General features: G+C 43.4%; 1 protein-coding gene across 1 annotated transcript; it reads left to right on the top strand.

The window, feature by feature from the left end:
* The first annotated feature begins 7,404 nt into the window (after positions 1–7,404).
* LOC117055667 (multifunctional methyltransferase subunit TRM112-like protein) lies at positions 7,405–7,876 on the top strand. The gene has a single exon (XM_033165386.1). The coding sequence runs from the start codon at positions 7,432–7,434 to the stop codon at positions 7,834–7,836; it is 405 nt and encodes a 134-aa protein (XP_033021277.1). The 5' UTR covers positions 7,405–7,431; the 3' UTR covers positions 7,837–7,876.
* The last annotated feature ends 13,280 nt before the right edge of the window (positions 7,877–21,156 follow it).

The raw sequence follows: 21,156 nt of genomic DNA on the forward strand, positions 1-21,156 counted from the left end.
ATGACCCATAAGCTACTTACCAGCTGACTGCTTTGGAAATAAATAAGGTAAGGCACAATTGTGCCAGCTTATGATTTATGAATCAGAGTCTTAGCTCTTCTTAAGTTATTGGATAGCTGAAATGCTTTTCATAGAAACCAATATTATCATGCATGTTTGTTATCTTTTTTTAAAAAAAGAAGTTTGTGCTTTTTAACTTTGGGAGTGGTATAGAGGAGATGAAGACATTTCTTATATCATCTTCTGTGTGAATCAATACCATTAGTTGGAGCTAAAGAAATCTAACAGGCACTGTGGAAAGACCAGCTGCGTTTATAAATCAATATGTTACCTCTGACATTTGCAAACATCAAAGAACTATTTTAAAACTCTTTTAATATCATAGTGTGAGGATGGTCTGTCCTCTGCAATGTCTCCTTACCCTCCTGAGAACATGTACAGTTTAACAGAGTATTTCGGTTATCATTCAAGAAATAAAGGGAGAAATTAAGACTGTCCCTTTTAATTTCTTAGCACATATACTGTTGCTATTGAAACTATTGACCTACCTCTCTCTAGTGCCAGTTGCATGTCGAGGCTACCATCCCAGCTCCCTCCCCAGTAACTCAGACATCACACAGTAATTTTGGTTTAGGTTTTTGGCATAATTTTGGCCACAACTTTATTTAAATACAGCCAATGTGAGTGGTTGCTTAGGCATTGGTTCCGACTACTGTCCCCCCAGCCATGGGACAGCTGACATTCGCTTTAAGGGCGAAGTCAGAAAGGGTAAACACCTAAGGAAGAAAACGGAGTCGGGCCACGACCCACGATTCTCCCCCAAATGCTCCCAAGGACTCTGTGTGGCCCTAGCCCCCCACCACTTGAGGTGGGGGTGGACAAAAGCAAGAAGAGTCCCTGGATTCTTTTAACAGAATACCCTTTTTTCAGGGGTAGGCCCAGCCAATTTCCTACCCCTGCCCCGCGCATTCAGAGGTAGGCCCAGCCTATCCATACCCCTGAAGCAGCGTTACTAGGGGCAGGCCCAGCCTATCCTGACCCCTAGTGCAAGCAATTTTTTAAACCAATGCCTAACCGCCAACCTTACAAGTTGTGACGATTTGCTACGCAGTAGGCAAAACCAGTAACAAAAGCCAATCAGCCACTGGACAAATTCCTACCAGGCTCCTGCTCCAAAGCAGACAACCCCATGACAGGCATAGCAAGGTCAAGCAGCAAAGCACCATTCCCAAATGTAGGGAGGGCGGGCGGGAGATCCGTTGCACGCAGCAAAAGTGAAACCAAAGTTTCACAAACTCAGGTTTTAAAGGCAACAACTGTCAATCATTCAAGTAGCAACATACTCAACTCCCCAGCAACTCGCCCCAACCAATCCTAGCTGTGGCCAAGCCGAAAAACCGCCCAGTAACTGGGAGCTGCTCCTTTAACCGTTCTGCAACCCTGCTCTCTTCTATGGGAGAACACGCTTTCTCTCTTTCCTACAGTGATGCAAAATGCTTCTGTTTTGCATGAGCAAAGGGAATGAAAACTAATTACAGTGGTATCTCGGGTTACAAACACCTCGGGTTACAGACTCCACTCACCTGGAAGTAGTACCTCGGGTTAAGAACTTTACCTCAGGATGAGAACAGAAATCACGTGCCGGCGGTGGGAGGCCCCATTAACTAAAGTGGTACCTCAGGTTAAGAACGGTTTCAGGTTAAGAACAGTTTCAGGTTAAGAACGGACCTCTGGAACGAATTAAGTTCGTAACCAGAGGTACCACTGTATAGGCTTAGCATAATACTGGAGAGAGGACAGATTAGGTGCATATATTTCAGCACCATAGCAGTGGACAGCTCAACTGCAGAGAAAGGATGGGGTGGGAAGACATTTATTTTACCAGAAAACTGAAAAACTAATCAATGGGAATGGAGAATAAAGTATTCTTTCTCCCCACTTTTACAAATCTGGGATGGTAAGAATAATAAGTGGTAGTAGTAGTAGTATATAATAATAAATTCATCGATTGCAGAATCATCAATAGGTTTTAAAGCCCCACTGTTGTGGTGTTTTTTTAAGTGATGCTTGAAAGACATGGTCTAGGTTGTGTTTATCATTTCACCTATGTACTAGATATGTATTATTTCAATGTGTTGTCATTTCACCTGGATATGATATCCCAATTTTTGACGCTCAGTTATAAATTGTATTGTAGGACCTGCAGGTGATGTTCTGCTTTGATGTGGATTGATTTGCTTGTCCTGATAAATGTTTTTTTAAAAGTTGTTTTTATATATGCAATTGTTTTAACTATGTATGTATATATGTAACTGGTTGTGTGTGGTAGCCTCATTGGAAGCGATTCATAAACAAAATAAATATTACTAATGAATGTATAATAAATATAGTATCACTAATAATCCTTTACCTTAGGAAGTGGGGCATAAAAGCTTCATTGGTCTCCATACTTTATTTCCTTTCTACATGGTTTCTAATACGTTCTTCTCAAGGCCATCCCTTTACAAAGCATCCTGCCTCCCACCACCAAGAAAAGAACTTGAAACAAGGCACTTTCACATCAAATTCTTCATGAAGTGCCTCACATTCCCAGTGGTTGAAGCATGGGAGAAAAAAAACCACTTTATCTGCTGTGCAAAAAAAAGAACCTCTGTTATGAAGTGGTGGTGCATTCTGAATGGGAGCATGATTGGAAAGGTCCTATGAAGAAAGGCAGGTTGATTTGATCCTTGTTCTCCAGGCATTGGATTTCCCCTCAACACAATGTTCACTCTTGGCAACTGACAGAATCAGACTGCCAGCTTCAAGGAGTTCAATAAATTTCAAGTTGCTTTGGTGTCAAAGGGCTGGATCCAGATAAGCTATGCTGATGCAAAATTGGGATGCTCAAAGTATATTTGGGGCCTGTGGAAATGTCTAAATTGATTTCATAAAAAAGAAAAGGGGATGACCCCTTCTGAAAATGGGATACTCGGCGAATTCCATTAGGCACCACATGCTGAAATGTGCTGCACTGTTCATTATGTCAACAATCTCTTTTTGAGTGCTAATTACTTTAGTCTCTATGTTTAGGGATATTATTCTTTGCATACTGACATCGTCAGACATCGATAATCTTCTGGACATGGAAGTAAACTGAGCTATAATTTTATTTGTTATTTGTTCTGGAGGAGAAGAGAGGGAAGGGGGGGAGAAGACAATGAGAAGCAGAAATAAATAGCAAACAGGAATCTGCTGCTTTCTGACTCTCTCTTTTTGCATATGAATAGGACCTTTTAAGATGGGCTTAATTTGAAGCAGGGCTTAATCCTCCATTTCAGTGCCAGGCTCAGGCTTGGAGCATTGTGGGAAGCAATAATAAAATCCCCCACAAGCATGTGCCGAATGACGTTATTACTTCACCGAATAACTACATTTTACCCCTTCCTTTGAATGGTGGGATTTTATGACAAGTTTCTGCCTTCCAGACAGGACTGGACCCCAGCCTATGTCATGGATTCCGTTGTAGAAAATGCAGCGGCTTCTGATTGTGGAAGTGTTTGTCATCTTGGATCAAAGCCAACATCTGATGGACTTATCAGATCAAGAAAGAGTTTTCTGTAAGCTGATATTGACTGACGACTCTCTGAGATGCTGCCACACGATTTGGCTTTTGTGTCCTTGGTGTGTAACCTACTACACTCCAATCCTTAATAGAGTTACTTTGAAATGAGTTCTATTAATTTCAGTGGAAAGTACTTCAAAATATTTCACCCAGTTATATTCTGTTGTATTGAGGCTGCAAGTTTCCATTCTATGCTAAAGGTTGGCTAATTTAATAAATATATTGTTACTATTACCACTACTCTCTTATTTACTTTATTGTCCCTGGTAAATCTAGCACTGGAACATGATGTTTCTCTTTTATGCATATTGGGGAGAGAGGCTGGCAGGGAATGAGCTTCTGCAAAACGAAAAGAAATCCAAAATGAACATTGAAAACACCTTTAGGTGTTTTTACTACACACATTTACTTTAGTAGTATCCCCACTTAATACAACACTATTTTCAGAGTAAGCATGCATAGAACTGCATTGTACCTGTGACAGTGTCTCAGCAATTTCCTCTGCTTCAGTCCAGTGGAGATTAACAATACTTTTTTCACCATCTCCTTAGTGCCACCATGCCCAATCAATACCCCTCCATCTTATTAAACTGACATTTATAATTATACATCCAAGTTATTTGCAAATATGCCCATTCCCTGATTACACAGTTTGCATGCAATGTTCTCACACAGAGTCACACAAATATCACGCAGACCATAGCATAATGCTTGGCGGTGATGCAAACAAGCTGTTGGAACTGCTGCTTTGGGCTTAGAGCTGCCACAAAGTGTGGGCTGCTCCAAAGTAGCACTCCCTGTGGTTCTTCGCAGCCCTGCAGCGGTAACAGAAACAGCCCAGTGCCAGAACCTCATTGCTAATGTGATTGCCATCTGTCTGAACAATAGGCAATCTCCAATAACTGAAAGACAGGCACAACGGTGTATTTTACACTAAGTATCCTGGAAATGGTTGTCCTAGTTGCCTCCGACAAACAGTCGCTTAATTCTAAGGAAAGACTCACAATCACACAACTATTTCCACCTGCCCAAGAAGGCTTTGGGGTCAACATTTTCCTTTTCTTTTTAATGTCTTTCGGGAGTCTGCAGGGATTCACGTCATCTGTGGAACAGGTCTGCCAAGATGCCTTATTGACCTCTAAAGTATGGATAATGTGAATGTTTTGATTGTGGGCCTTCCTGAATTCAGACGTATTCAGAAATGAGACCAAACTGTCAAATCATTTTTCAACCATGAAAGTGCTACTTGCAAGTTTAAGGGTAGCAAGAAGACAGTGGGTAAACTTCCTGTTTTTTCCAGTGTAAAATTAAAGTATAATTTTAAAATAGTATGCGGGTTAATACTGTTTATAGATGACAATTATTATTGAAAACCCTTCCATTGTTTTAAATGTTCTTAATATTGTTTGTGATGCTGTAACCTGTCCTGGGACCTTATGGCGAAGTATTGGTAATATATAAACAATATATATACTGTTCTCCCTTCTCAGGTTCACAGCCACAATGCACCAATGTAGCTTTCGTAGCAGTGTTGCAATTTTGGAATTAGAATTTTATTTTGCTCAAATTCTGCTTCGTGAAGTCAGAATGTAATCCCACCGGGAGTTGTTTTTTGTGCTTCTTTATATTGGTCACTATAGGCATTGACTGCATGGGTAAAGGAAGGAGTAAAGGTAGAGAACTTTGGTGAACATCTTGTGGAACCATTTGGATGTTGAACAAGGTCTTCTCTAGACCAATTTCCCAAGGGCCTCCCTTGAGGCATAGCCACCTCCCCAGCCCATAGGGTAAATGCCCCAAGAGATGATGGCTCAACCAAATCTCTCACCACATCATGAAAGTATTGGCTCAGAGCAGCTGAGATTAATCCAGGTGGGTGCTCATCAGATCAGAGCTGGGCTTCAGTGGGTGGGGGTGGCAAATTGCTGGCCTCCATTTCCTCCGCAATATATTACAAAGTAGAAATCCATACCGTTAATTTTCAGTTTAATTTTTTTCTATTGTAGATCAGTGGTATCCCTTAGTTTATGCATTATCTTGTGCTGTCTCGTAATTTTAGGTCTGCATGAAAAGAGCTTCTACAGAAGGTGATGGTGTCAACAACAGCGCTCCATTTTATGTGTGTGCAGCCATCCAAAAGGATGCTACCCAGAATGGAAGCCGCACATCAGAATAGCAACAAAGCTCTGTGATGAACTGAGGTCAGTTTTAGTGTCAGTGTATTGCAGACTTATACAAAGAGCCCAGGAGCCCAGAAGCAGCACACTCTGCCTTTGAATTTCTCACCAGTTAAAAGCACAGGGCAAAATCTCTGGAATATTATTTCAGGGGGGAAATCTACATTTAACCAAACAGAAACTACTCAGCTAATACCTAAAAAGATAGAGGGTAAAGGGACCCCTGACCATTAGGTCTAGTCACGGACGACTCTGGGGTTGCGGCGCTCATCTCGCTGTACTGGCCAAGGGAGCCGGCATACAGCTTCCAGGTCATGTGGCCAGCATGACTAAGCCGATTCTGGCGAACCAGAGCAACGCACGGAAACGCCGTTTACCTTCCCGCCAGAGAGGTACCTATTTATCTACTTGCACTTTGACGTGCTTTCGAACTGCTAGGTTGGCAGGAGCAGGGACTAAGCAACGGAAGCTCACCCCGTCCCAGGGATCTGAACCACCAACCTTCTGATATGCAAGCCCTAGGCTCTGTGGTTTAGACCATAGCGCCACCCACATCCGGCCGGCTAAGCAAACAACTAATCAGATCTTCTTATAGCGAGGGGCAATTCTGGCATTTTGAGGTCTAGACACTATTCTGAAGCACAGCGGGAATTATTTAAGCAGAGTTTTCATTGAAACAAATAAAAACTTTTATTAAGCTTAAAATAAACTTCTTCTTAAAAATAGATCACAAATAGAATACAGGCTCTTCTCTATACTGGCACACACTCTGAGAGAAAACTAGTTACCACAGTCAAGGTATGTAACTCACATAGCACTGACAGACAGTTACAGACTAGAATGGCAGTTACATCTTAGAACCATAGTTACAGCAGTTAGGCATCAACAACTGTTCCTGCTCTCATGTGTCTTTGTCACATGACATATTCAGGGGGAAGGAGTACAAACCCAATTGGAGTAAAATGTTGAGCCATATACAATAACCCTGGTAGTTCCCCATTCATTTTCTCCTCAAATAAAATGAGAGTTTGTAAGAATAGAATATTGGGGATTATAACCATAGCAACATCACTAATAATGGTGGTGTTCCTTTGATTATAATATATGGTGTTCCATTCTGAACTGAATGTTGTACTCACATATTAACAGTCATTAATGAAGCAGTGTGTGAATTTGAAAACACTGAATGGAAATTAATACATTTTACCAAACTTGGATGATATTCTATTCAAGCTGATCCTATATTCTTTTACTTTGGATGTTTTGAAATTTCCACAGGATATGGAAACTTCTAAACGAACTCACCACCATTTCTCATGCCAAAGGGAAACTATTGATAACTTATCTATTGGAATTGTGTTAGCTCCAGACAACTTCCAAGGGAGGTTGGAAAGATACCACTGCTTCTCTGTGGGCTATGAACAGCATAGCAATTCCAGAATGATTTGCCAAGGACTGTTTGAAGGATATTTATCCACAGGATGTTTCAGATAGTAAAATGAGCCCTGTATTAGTCGTTAAACCACTAAAGCCTAATCCATGCCTCTTTTTGCACTAATTTGAATGGGACTTACTCCCAGGTAGGTGTGAAGGCTTAATATAGATTACTAAGAAGATGCTTGTGGCTTTGGTGGCCGCTGTCCTGAAAACATGAAGCTCCTGACGCACAACATGCTCACCTCCCACGTGCGAGGAGTGAAGCCTGGTGGAGGATTCCCCCTTCGTATCCAGGCCACAGAAGTGAAGGTGAACAATGTAGATTTCAACCCAGAGTTCACAGCACGGATGGTACCCAAGGTGGAATGGGTAGCTTTGGTAGAGGCAGCGGAGAGTTTGGGTCACCGATCAGACCTGCCCCCTGAGCCCATCCCTGACTTCGAGAAGAATGAGGATTTCCTTCGAAAAGTCCATCATGTGCTGATGGAGGTGGAAGTGGTTGAAGGTGTGCTGAAATGTGAGTTTCCTATAACTAAATGTGAGTTTCCTATAACTAAATGTGAGTTTCCTATAACTAAAGGGATACCCAACATGTTGCTGAGCGAAGAGGAGACATGAGCTGGTTTGTGTCAATGGAGCTTTGAGAAGCAAGCCTTGTGGGTGGGTGGTGGGTGGGATGTGTTCTTGTGGAAAGGCCAGCACCCTTATTTTCTGTTGGGGGAAAGAGATGCTCGGAATATAATACTGGGTTGCTTTTTTGTGCATGTAAATAAATGCAAGTTCTTGGGGGGGGGGAGAAGAAGATGCTTGTCAAAGCCTGCATTGACATACCCAGGTAGGACACCCAGACTCTGAGCTTTCATTTTAAAAAAGAAATCTCCATCTGACTCTGCCCTATGGAGAACCAGGCAGAGATCTGTTTTCAACACTCCTTCTGCATGTGTGCATGGGTGTTGTACACGGACAGGTTGCGGAGGCACAAACATTTGCAGGAATCCTTTCTGAAACGTTGCAGTAGCCTTCCATTGGCAAGAAGATAAGATCTCACATTCCATTTTAAGGTTAATAACCATTTATATTTTCACTTTGCCACTCAGCTGAGTCAGGAGACAATCCCCACCCTCCCAACCTCAGAAACTACTCATCTAACTTCTGCCGGAAAATAGACACCGAGTACTGATTACAGTAGTGTCAGATGTGTGAACCTGCCTGGAAGGCCCAGGTCAATAATGATCTCTCAGGTTTTCCTCCCTTAGTGCTTCAGAAACCCCTGACAGCAGACTCTTCTGTTCTATGACCTGCTGGGTGCTAATAGTGCCATTTTGAAAGCATGTGGCTAATGCAATAGAAAACCTGAGGAGGGAATGAGTTTTCGGCAGTCTCCTTCGGTTGTATTTTTGTTTAGCTGTGAGATTTGTTTGTGTTTTCTTTTTCTTTTTGCACCTTTGAGCTTTAGTTCTCATTTTTCTGCAGTTTGTCCTTCGCTTGCATTTGGTCTTTGATCTTGCACTTTCCGGCAGGACTGCTGTTTTGCTCTAACAACCCATTCCATTTTTGTGCAATGTTTGTTTACCTCTATCCCTAAAGGCACTGACTTGGGAAACTTGGCAAATAATTTTTTTATTAAAAAAAAAAAAAGTTGCACCTGCTTTGCTCTCCTTCCCCCCCCCCGCATCAGTGCTTTTTTCGCTGTTCGCCAGGCTCCCTGGGCGGAGCCGCAGCATGGAGGCAAGTGGCGGGCCAGCAAGGAGGAGGGGCGCCCTCCTCGCTGGCCCACCCCTCGCCTTCATGCTGCGGCTCTGCCCAGGGAGCCCAGCGCCGAAAAAGAGCCCAGTGGCTTTTTCCAGCCCGGATGTACTACGCATGCTCGGAAATTCTGGGCATGCGCAGTGCATCCGACGTGCATTGTGACGGCACGACACACGCATCGTGCCCCACCCCCAGGGGGGTGCCGCCGCCCCGGGCAATGAAGAGGCTTCCTCCGCCACTGCCACCTGCTCTGGGCTCCAGCCAACTGTTGGATGAAGCCAGGCTCTTTCTCATCCCTGTTTCACTTGATGAAGATGGTGGAATATTGGTTTCGTATAATCCGAAGGCTTCAGCTGAGTACACCGCTGACGTCAGTCAATGTAGCTTTGCAGCATTAAGATATAGTGAAAAGAATATTACTTTTAGGTTATAGTTAAGTTGCTGCATCATCGTTTCAAGGACACATTGAACGAGCTAGGCTGAAAGACAAGAGAGAGAAAACCACACCACTCTGGTTTATTTGATTTTATGAGTGTTGGTTTCCTCCCCGCTTCAGTCCTCCAGAGAGATTTGTAACAAATAAATCATTGCTTGTGAAGTGCAGATGTGTTTGAGATTCCCCCCCTTTTTTCTGGCAAGGTGATCAGCAAGACTGTCCCTACCAGCAGGCAGAGTCTGGTGATTGCTTCAGGTGGCAAGTGCTTGGGGGCAGTAGGAAACCCCCAACCCAAGCTGTCCCTAAGCTACTCCTGGGCATTACTTTCTGCTGAAAGACAGAACTGTGTATGTCACACAGCCAGTCCGGCATCGCCTAAACTAGGCTGCTGCCATCAGGTTTGCTGAAAGATGCTATTCCATCACCAGTGCAGATGTAAGAGTCAACTCCAAGTCCAGAGTGCTTCTATATGTATTGGGCTGGTCCTGGTGAGCAGATCAGGCCTGGATCATCAATTGCTCACATGGTCAAGGACCTGATTTGGAATTTCCATTGTTCTATTGAAGAATCCATTCAGGAATCAATACCAACCTTCCTCTTTCTTTTCTTTTTCAAAGAGGATGCAAAAGAATGTGCTTTATTCTGATCCTTAAAACTTATGACCCACCAAGCTGTACATATCAGCCATGGGTTCTAGTCTGGGAAAGATATCCACCATCAGACTGGGAAGAGGTGTTGTAGGTTAGTGTGTTTGGTTCCCAAACTCTTTTTTTTTTTAACCTATGAACCACTTGAAAATTGCTGAGAGTATTGGTGGACCACTGAACAATTTCCATGTTTAGATGTCGACCAGAAGCTGTACACCGGCTCCCTCGGCCAGTAAAGCGAGATGAACGCTGCAACCCCAGAGTCATCCGCAACTGGACCTAACAGTCTGGGGTCCCTTTACCTTTTTAATACCATTTTAAAAACCAACACTGAATTGGTCACCCTGAGTCACTCTATCTTGCATGCACTCATTCTTAGCGCGTTCACTTCTTTATCACTGCTTTCTTCATTCTTGGCATTGACTCTCCATTCTGCTAAAGTGCTTTGTCAGTGCCTTTTTCTTGCTTGGGACCTTGCTACCAGCTGCCACCTTATTTTTTTCTGACAGAGCCTCCTCCTCTCCTTTTATTATACCACTCACTTTCCAGGCAACAGTGGAACAGTCACCGCTCACAGATATGTCACTACATGGAGTTGCCTGAATGAAGCTCACCAACACCTGGTGCTCCATGGACCATACTTTTGGAACCTCAGGCCTGGACACCTCCAGGCCTTCTGACCTTCAGAATTTTCCTCAGGCCAAACCTCCTTCCCAGGCCAGAAACCCTTTCTCCAGGCCACTCCCATTGTTGGACTCCCTCGGTGCCTTCCTCAAGTGCCTTGAACTGTGAGAATACTTTTTGCCTGCCTGCCTGAATGGAAGATGGAGATATGCATTTGTAGGAACCTCTCGTTTTAGTGTGGCTGGAATGTAGATTTTCCCATTTATTGTCCATCTACTTGTTGCCTATGGGTCCACCATCAATATGCACATCCCACCAGATTGCTCGTGAGGTAATGTGGCTGTCAGTCTAAAATAGTAGTAGACAATACTGAGGTGAGTGGACCAGTGCTTTGATAAGGCAGTTTCCGATAGTTTTTAAGGTTTTTTAGCTATGCAGTTTCATATGTTTGCATTACATGACAATTTGTTACTTTTATTAAGTAAATCTTTCTTCTTTTTTAGTTACAGGTAGGTAGCTGTGTTGCTCTGCCATAGTCAAAACAAAATTAAAAAAATATAAAAATCCTTCCAGTAGCACCTTAGAGACTAACTAAGTTTGTTCTTGGTATGAGCTTTCGTGTGCATGCACACTTCACAAGAAAGCTCATACCAAGAACAAACTTAGTTGGTCCCTAAGGTGCTATATGGAAAGAATTTTTTATTTTGTTTCTTCTTTTAAGGAGTTAACCTAAAAGATGCCATATATATACGATTAGAAACAATTTTAACTGTGCAACATCACAAAAGTATCCATCTGCATTTGCCCCCAAACTGAGCAAATTCCAGATTGCAGGTTTTGCATGAGCTCTCAATGATGTTCTGTCCCAAGTACATGGGAGATGGCTTGAAAAACATTTGCTGGTGAACTTGTATTCCTGTGTTCCGGTAACATCACAGAAGGGGGAAAGAGCAACTGTTCCTCTTCCTGCCTGAAGAGACTCAAAGAAGGCTGTGGCGTGGCTTTAGCCTCGCAATCATACGGCAGGGGAGGAAAGGGTGATAATGAAGGAAGTCCTTTAATCTAGTTAAGCACTTTCCTTTTCCCAGTGCAGGCAACAAACATTCAACCTGCAGTGATGAAGCAGCAGTTAGTCTTTTTTTCCAACTGCTCCCCTGGGAGAGAAATGAATTGGTGAAATCCTTGACAATTGGTTACCATTAGACCTCGGTCACCCAAAGTATGCCCCCCCCACTTTTTAAGAAAAAGACAACAATCACTGATGCAGCAATCGCCAATCACCAAAGCTGTTTCAGTAATCTGGGAGACATCCTGCAGTAGAATCCTGCCTGCTTTCCGATCGCTGCTACCGTTTCACTGCCACCTTCCCTCCCACTGACACGTCCGTGCTGTTCCCATTAAAGCTGCCAGTATTTCCAGCCCAGCACTATTCAGTGTTGCCAAGTTAGGTCCTCCGTCGCGAAGTTAGCAACATTTCAGAGCTCCTAGCAACAGAAGCACCAAAACTAGTGACTTTTTCCCCCTGCCTATTTTGTAGCGTTTCCCGGCAAGAGAAGTCACAAAAACCTGCTTGACAGTAGTTTGCAATTATTCTTAGCCTCAGAAACTTTTCTACCATCTGGAGTTAGCTGCACTGCGGTGCATCCCAGCCAGCCAGGCATCCCCACCACCCTCCTAACACCCCTGCAATGGAATTTATCTAACGGGCACAAACCACCCATTTCTTTAGTATGAATACCAGTACCTAACTTGTACCTGTAGTTTTAGCAATATTTCCAAATGCAGACAATGTAATGGGCAAATGAAGGGAAGTTTCTTGAGTTCTCTGAAACTCAAAATCGTAATTTTCCAAATAAACAACGAAAAGGGAAAGTATGGGATTTCTATGAGCTGCATCCCGTGTGGAAAGACGGACAAGTCTGTTTTTGGTCTGTGTCTCTCGATTTCTTTATGTCCCCATTTCTTCCTTTGTGGAACTCCATGGTGTGCATGTGGTTCCCAAGGGTCCTCTAGCTGTCACTGATCTGATCCAGACCTGCTTAGCTTCAGCAAGGTAGCAGCACTATGTGCCTTTAGGCTATACCATTCATATGTTCATGCCACCATGAAAGCAATCTTCTTGAGAAGATTCTTCTTCCCAGGGCATAGCATGGAGGGGCACAGGGCTGGTTGCCCTTGGTCCAAAATTGTTAGGGGTGCAAAATTTCAACACCCAGTGTTGCCTCAATACAGCTGTGTGCTTCCGTTGCTAGGATACATTGAAAATGGCTTCTTCATACAAACCAGGAAGTGACTATTCCAGACCATGGAACAACTCTTCTTTTCTTATTTCTGTGGCTGTGATCTCTTGGGTGACATGGACACCATTAGACAGTTGGAAGCACATGCATACTCTGTTTCCCTCCTTCCCCAAACTCTGCAGGACCCCAGACACTGGCAACCCTTGCTACACCACTGCTTCTTCTTCCACAATCAGAAGATTGTCACTTGGTAACAATGCAGAAATGGGCCTAGTACCCAAACTCTGGAACACCTTCTCTGGAATAATTCCTGAAGTGGAGACCGTAGTGACTTTTCTATGTGGAAGTCATTTCTCCGAGGAACAAAGTTGTGAATCGGATATGTAATTAACTGGGGGTGATAACAACATACATGGTAAGAAGCCATCACTGTTCACAGATTCCCTCAGCATGTAAAATAGACAGATATTACAAGCAAAAAAGCATAATTGGGTAAGGTAGTGTGAGACAATCCACTGTGTGATGGGTGGCTGTTTGGCTTATAAGGGGATCAAAACCTTTCCTAAAGCGGGTACCATGAGATGCTGTCCAAGCAGAGATTTATAACCAGGATCCAAATTTGGCACCTGAGGAGACCACAAAATAGCAACCACCCCACCCCACCCCACCAGGGAACAAGGGGTGAATGAAGATTGGCATCAGGGACAAGGCAGGGAGGATAAATATCTACATGGGGAACAAGAGGGGGCAGACCAGCTGCACCTCCTATGCAGCAGGAAGCCACTGTAGAGGTGGCATTTGAGGGTGGGCTGTTAAGGAGGCAGCAGATCCGGCCTCAAGGAATGCACTGCTGCTGTCGGTACCACCATGGCAATGCATGCTGCCGCCTCTATGGATCCTGTCGTCTGAGCTGGTTGCCTCACTTTGCCTCATGGGTGGGCCAACCCTGACACCAACCAATGTGGCCAATGGCCAGGGATAATGGGAATTGTAGCCCATAACATCTGGAGGGCACCAAGTTGGGAAAGGCTGTGCTACCCTAGAAGGCTCGATCATCAATGCACACCCCATGTTTCATCAACAGGGAGTGTAAAATATCTTCACAACAGCAGTTTGTCGAATATTCTTGAAGATTATTTATATAAAATGTGAATGCCTCAATTTAGAGAGATGATTGATATAGATAGATCATATAAGGAGATCATATATAGATCATATATACCCCTTCATGGATCACTGCCTTGTCGTGGCGAAGGGGCTTGAATTACTCAGGCAAGCTATGGACAGGTCAAGATGGACAGGTCATAGCGGAGAGTTTGGACCAAACGTGATCCACCTGGAGAAGGAACTGGCAAGCCGCTCCAGTATCCCTGCCAAGAAACTCCATGGACAAAGACAACAGGCATATAAAAGATATGACGCTGGAAGATGAGCCCCTCAGGTCGGAAGGCGTCCAACTTGCTACTGGGGAAGAGCAGAGGACAAGTACAAGTAGATCCAGAGCTGATGAAGCGGCTGGGCCAAAGCCGAAAGGACGCTCAGTTGCGGATATGCCTGGAAGCGAAAGGAAAGTCCAATGCTGTAAAGAAAGTATTGCATAGGAACCTGGAATGTAAGAACCATGAACCTTGGTAAGCTGGATGTGGTAAAAAATGAGATGGCAAGAATAAACATTGACATCCTAGGCATCAGTGAACTAAAATGGACAGGAATGGGCGAATTCAGTTCGGATGACTATCATATCTACTACTGTGGGCAGGAATCCCGTAAAAGAAATGGAGTGGCCCTCATAGTCAACAAAAGAGTGGCGAAAGCTGTACTGGGAGGCAACTTCAAAAATGATAGAATGATCTCGATACGAATCCAAGGCAGTCCTTTTAACATCACAGTAATCCAAGTTTATGCACCAACTACCAGTGCTGAAAACCGAAATTGATCAATTCTATGAAGACTTACAACACCTTATAGAAATGACACCAAAGAAAGATGTTCTTCTCATTATAGGGGATTGGAATGCTAAAGTAGGAAGTCAAGAGATAAAGGAAAACTGGCAAGTTTGGCCTTGGAGATCAAAATGAAGCAGGGCAAAGGCTAATAGAGTTCTGTCAAGAGAACAAGCTGGTCATCACAAACACTCTTTTCCAACAACACAAGAGCGACTCTACACATGGACATCACCAGATGGGCAACATCGAAATCAGATTGATTATATTCTCTGCAGCCAAAGATGGGAAGCTCTATACACTCAGCAAAAACAAGACCTGGAGCTGACTGTGGCTCAGATCATCAGCTTCTTATAGCAAAATTCCAGCTTAAACTGAAGAAAGTAGGAAAAACCACTGGGCCAGTAAGATTCAATCTAAATCAAATTCCTTATGAATACACAGTTGAAGTGAAGAACAGGTTCAAGGATTTAGATTTGGTGGATAGAGTACCTGAAGAACTGTGGATGGAGGCTCGTAACATTATACAGGAGACAGCAACGAAAACTATCCCAATGAAAAAGAAATGCAAGAAAGCAAAGTGGCTGACCAATGAGGCCTTACAAATAGCGGGAGAGAAGACAAGCAAAATGCGAAGGAGATCGTGAAAGATACAGGAAATTGAATGCAGATTTCCAAAGAATAGCAAGGAGAGACAAGAGGGCCTTTCTAAACGAGCAATGCAAAGAAATAGAGGAAATAACAGAATGGGAAAAACCAGAGATTTATTCAAGAAATTGGAGATATGAAAGGAACATTTCGTACAAAGATTACCACAATTAAGGACAAAAGTGGAAAGGACCTAACAGAAGCAGAACATCACGAAGAGGTGGCAAGAATACACAGAGGAATTATACCAGAAAGATATGGAGGTCTCATACACCCCAGGAAATGTGGTTGCTGACCTTGAGCCAGACATCCTGGAGAGTGAAGTCAAATGGGCCTTAGAAAGCCTTGCTAACAACAAGGCCAGTGGAAGTGATGATATTCCAGCTGAACTATTTAAAATTTTAAAAGAGGATGCTGTTAAGGTGCTGCACTCAATATGCCAGCAAGTTTGGAAAACTCAGCAGTGGCCAGAGGATTGGAGAAGATCAGTCTACATCCCAATCCCAAAGAAGGGCAGTGCCAAAGAATGCTCCAACTACCGCACAATTGCACTCATTTCACACCTAGCAAGGTTATGCTTAAAATTCTACAAGGCAGGCTTAAGCAGTATGTGGACCGAGAACTCCAGAAGTGCAAGCTGGATTTCGAAGGGGCAGAGGAACCAGAGACCAAATTGCAAACATGCGCTGGATTATGGAGAAAGCCAGAGAGTTCCAGAAAAACATCTACTTCTGCTTCATTGATTATGCAAAGCATTTGACTGTGTCGACCACAGCAAACTATGGCAAGTTCTTAAAGAAATGGGAGTGCCGGATCACCTCATTTGCCTCCTGAGAAATCTCTATGTGGGACAAGAAGCTACAGTTAGAACTGGATATGGAACAACTGATTGGTTCAAAATTGGGAAAGGAGTACGACAAGGCTGTATATTGTCTCCCTGCTTATTTAACTTATATGCAGAATACATCATGCGAAAGGCTGGACTGGATGAATCCCCAACTGGAATTAAGATTGCCGGAAAAAATATCAACAACCTCAGATATGCTGATGATACTACCTTGATGGCAGAAAGTGAGGAAGAATTGAAGAACCTTTTAATGAGGGTGAAAGAAGAGAGCGCAAAATATGGTCTGAAGCTCAACATCAAAAAAACTAAGATCATGGCCACTGGTCCCATCACCTCCTGGCAAATAGAAGGGGAAGAAATGGAGGCAGTGAGAGATTTCACTTTCTTGGGTTCCATGATCACTGCAGATGGTGACAGCAGTCACGAATCAGAAGACGCCTGCTTCTTGGGAGAAAAGCAATGACAAACCTAGACAGCATCTTAAAAAGCAAAGACATCACCTTGCCGACAAAAGTCCGTATAGTTAAAGCTATGGTTTTCCCAGTAGTAATGTACGGAAGTGAGAGCTGGACCATAAAGAAGGCTGATCGCCGTAGAATTGATGCTTTTGAATTATGGTGCTGGAGGAGACTCTTGAGAGTCCCGTGGACTGCAAGAAGATCAACCTATCCATTCTCAAAGAAATCAGCCCTGAGTACTCACTAGAAGGACAGATCCTGAAGTTGAGCTCCAGTACTTTGGCCACCTCATGAGAAGAATCCCTAGAAAACCGATGTTTGGGAAAGATGGAGGCACAAAGGAGAGGGGACGACAAGGATGAGATGGTTGGACAGTGTTCTTGAAGCTACTAACATGAGTTTGGCCAAACTGCGAGAGGCATGAAGGATAGGCGTGCCTGGCGTACTCTGGTCCATGGGTCACGAAGAGTCGGACACGACTGAACGACTGAACAACAACAATATATATATATATATATGATACTATTATTTTAGTTGCAAGATGTGGGCAGACCTCCATTCTACCTGATTATAACAATTTCACATTCAATCAAATTGTGTACCAAAATTGTTTGACAAGTGGCCCTTTTAGCATTATTTAAATGTGGTTATTTTAGCACTTCATTTATTAATAGTTTGATGCCCCACCAATTATCTCTGTATGAAGAAAATTTGCATGGAGATAATCTGACAGTTGTATGCTCACACAAGGGTATTAAATATGAATTTTGAAAAGTGACTTCAAGGCATAATAGAAGGATGTCATTCAAATGCTAGGATAAGATAATGTCCAACAAATATGGAAAAAGAACTCACCATAGGGCTTTTTAAAATAAAGTTACAATTTTTACAACTTTGCGGATGTAGACCAAAGTCATTTGTGGATCAAAAATGAACAAGTATATCAAGTGGGACATACTAGACACACTGGGTACTCTTACGTAAACTCTTTGTACCTTTGCAAAGCCATCCCCTGACATTCAGCAAGCAACATATACGTACAGTGGTTAAGAACTTAATTCGTTCTGGAGGTCCGTTCTTAACCTGAAACTGTTCTTAACCTGAAGCACCACTTTAGCTAATGGGGCCTCCCACTGCCACTGCGCTGCCAGAGCACAATTTCTGTTCCTTTCCTGAAGCAAAGTTCTTAACCTGAAGCATTATTTCTGGGATAGGAGTCTGTAACCTGAAGCATCTGTAACCTGAAACATCTGTAACCTGAGGTACCACTGTATATACAGAAAATATTACCATTCATTTAACCCAGAGCTATGCAAAATCTGCTCAGAAGAGCCTCCCTAAGCTAAGAACAATTTCTCCACGTTCTCATATTATATGTTGAGCTCCCCAGATGTTGGTGCTCCGGCTGGTACCCTTCACATGTCAGTAGTGTAAAAATCCCTCTCAAGTTGGTAGGCTGGGTCATAATGTGTACTGCTTTCTGCTTTAACGTCAGTGGCTCTGTTGGCAGACTGGATGCCAGCACGGAGTTCGCCCATGAAACAAACACTGGACATAGGAAGCAGTCGCAGAGGAACAGCTGTGTAGTGGCAACTGTGCCACAACCAAATTACTAAAAATGTGGCCCTAAACAAAATATACGAGAACATAAGGAGAGCCCTTCTGGATCATGCCAAAGGCCCATCAGGTCCAGCGTTCTGTTCTCATAGTGATCAACCAGGTGCTTACGGGAAGCCTGAAGACAGGAACTGAGCACCACAGCACTTCCCCCACCTGGGGTGCCATTGGGGGCAAGTCCCCCATATTTTCAAGGAGGGGGCCAGCCCCCCAAATTTCTGTGGTGATCCCCAAAAGGACACATCAGGGCAAAGACACTTCACCCTGCCACATCCTTTTGAGGATCGCCAGGGCGTCTTCCAGGAAGGTGCCCCAGCGAACTCCGCCAGGGACGCGCCAGGGCGAAGTGGGGGCTGGTCCATATGGGCAAATGTGGGCCTCTGACAAGCATCTTCACCATGGGTCGGGGACCTCAAGCCTGGAGGCCAAATGAGCCCCTCCGGCCTCTTTAGTTGGCTATCAAGTTCTTTGTAGGCCACACCCCAACCCAGGACATCTCATTCACTGGAATGTGTCCTTGAAAAATGATAATTTTTTTGGTGGGGGGGGGGCTGGGTGGAGGACAGAGAGAGGAGCTTGTGAGTAGAACCCTCAGGCTTTTGCACAGCTGAAATGTAGCCTATGTACAAAGGAAAGGGTCGCATTCAACTCATGTCAAAGAGATAAACAACTACCTTACATTCAGAAGACATCTGAAGGCAGCCCTGTTCAGGGAAGTTTTTAATCTGTGACATTTTAATGTATCCTAATATCTGTTGGAAGCCGCCCAGAGTGGCTGGGGAAACCCAGCCATGGGCGGGGTACAAATAATAAATTATTTTATATTATTATATTATTATTATTATTATTATTATACTCCACTCACCTTTGCTTCAGGTCATGCCCACCATGGCAAGGCTGCACAAAGTAGGTTGTCCACAGGGGAATATGGCCCCCTGGATTAAAAGGGTTCATGGGGAAAAGTGATGGCTCAGGTAACCTGGTCCCAATACATTTAGGGCTTTGACACGTTGAAACTAGTACAGTGGTACCTCGGGTTAAGAACTTAATTCGTTCTGGAGGTCCGTTCTTAACCTGAAACTGTTCTTAACCTGAAGCACCACTTTAGCTAATGGGACCTCCCACTGCCACTGCGCCGCCAGAGCACAATTTCTGTTCTTATCCTGAATCAAAGTTCTTCACCTGAAGTGTTATTTCTGGGTTAGCGGAGTCTGTAACCTGAAGCGTCTGTAACCTGAGGCACCACCATACTTCAGACTGGGCCTGGAAATTGTCTGGGAGCTGTAAGTCAGCTGCTTGCTAATTTACTCCAAAAGGGATCAGTCCCTTCAAATAGCAATGATCAGAGAAGTCTAAGCAGATGGAGCAAAGAACTGGGATGACTAAAAATGCCTAGGTTATCTATAAACAGCAGAGACCTGAACGTTCAGCACTTCCATGACAGGAAGTGTAAATTACAATAGGTGCTATCTGCCTGAATTCCTATAAAAAGGATAATTAGTTTAATTACAATGATATTCTTAAATCTTGCCAGGGAACAGTTTCAATCGGTGACTTGCATGACTACAAAAATGCCATATTAACTTCAGCTCCCTCCTCGATATGTCAGGGTGACAAAGTGTGTGAAAAGCAGAAAGTTCAGGGTTGTGTGTGTGTCCCCCCCTCCCCCACTCTTCCTTTGGCCCTGTCATTTGCCAGTCAATTAAAAAATGTGGCATTCAGCTCCTTTGCTAACAGGTTGCTGTGTTTCTGGAAAATAGAAAAAAGCTCTTTGTAGAAAGATAGTTCTCACACTTTTTTTTCCCTCCTGCAAGGAAAAAAGGTGTTTGTGTGTTTACGTGAAGTTCTTCCTTATAGGAGGAGGAGGGAGGTTTACGCCATAGTGTTGAGTACCTGCTAACAATATTTCACAGAATATTCTCTACTGGGTTGCCTAAGGCCCTTCATCCATTAGCTGTGCCGTACACCACTTCCCTGAGGTGGCTTGCCCAACTGTGAATACATTGTTTTGTATTCCCCCCCCCCATCGATGAACAAACCCTAACATGTTGAGGTTAAAGGCTTTTCCCTTTTCAAAAAAGAGAAGTCAATCAGAGGCTCCTCGGTTTTAGGTTTCCCTTCTAAGGCTTTGCCATGGATTTGACAAATGACAGTCCTTCACAGTCCAGCCTCACACTAACTAAACAGCAGAAAGCTGTTTCCAATGCTCTAATTTCACACTGTCATTTGTGATGGCTGACACAGGAAGCTTTATGGTCAGCCAAAAGTGACACAAATCTCACCATGCTTCCGTTTATGGACTTGGGGGGGGGGTTCGTTGTTACACATGTTATAGAAACAGCACATCCCACACACACTCCCAACCCAAATCACAATTTATTTATTTTGTGGTGTGTGTGTGTATACCTCTTTATCATAAAAATATATCACAGCAGTTTACAACAGTATAAAATCATAAAAAACATAAAAATTAAAAACAAAAAGAAGTTAAAAACAAGCAAAATCAATCATATTCCACAAACATGCTTCCATTTACCTGCTGCCTCATCTAGAATGTTTTAGGTTTACATTTTAAAAATGTAAAATGTGAAAACTGGCTGGAATAAGTTTGTGTTTGCAACAGTGGTGCCCCTGAAACAGAATTGTTCAGTCCATAGGCTGTTCATAATCCTGATATGTGCCACTGAAATGGTGATCAGTTTTAAACGGAGATTTGTGTTGAGTTAATT

The sequence above is a fragment of the Lacerta agilis genome, chromosome 12 (genome assembly GCF_009819535.1).
Source record: "Lacerta agilis isolate rLacAgi1 chromosome 12, rLacAgi1.pri, whole genome shotgun sequence".
Classification (NCBI taxonomy): domain Eukaryota; kingdom Metazoa; phylum Chordata; class Lepidosauria; order Squamata; family Lacertidae; genus Lacerta; species Lacerta agilis.

Excerpts from the sequence above, each read along its gene's own strand:
- LOC117055667 (XM_033165386.1), top strand. The coding sequence starts at position 7,432 with ATGAAGCTCCTGACGCACAACATGCTCACCTCCCACGTGCGAGGAGTG.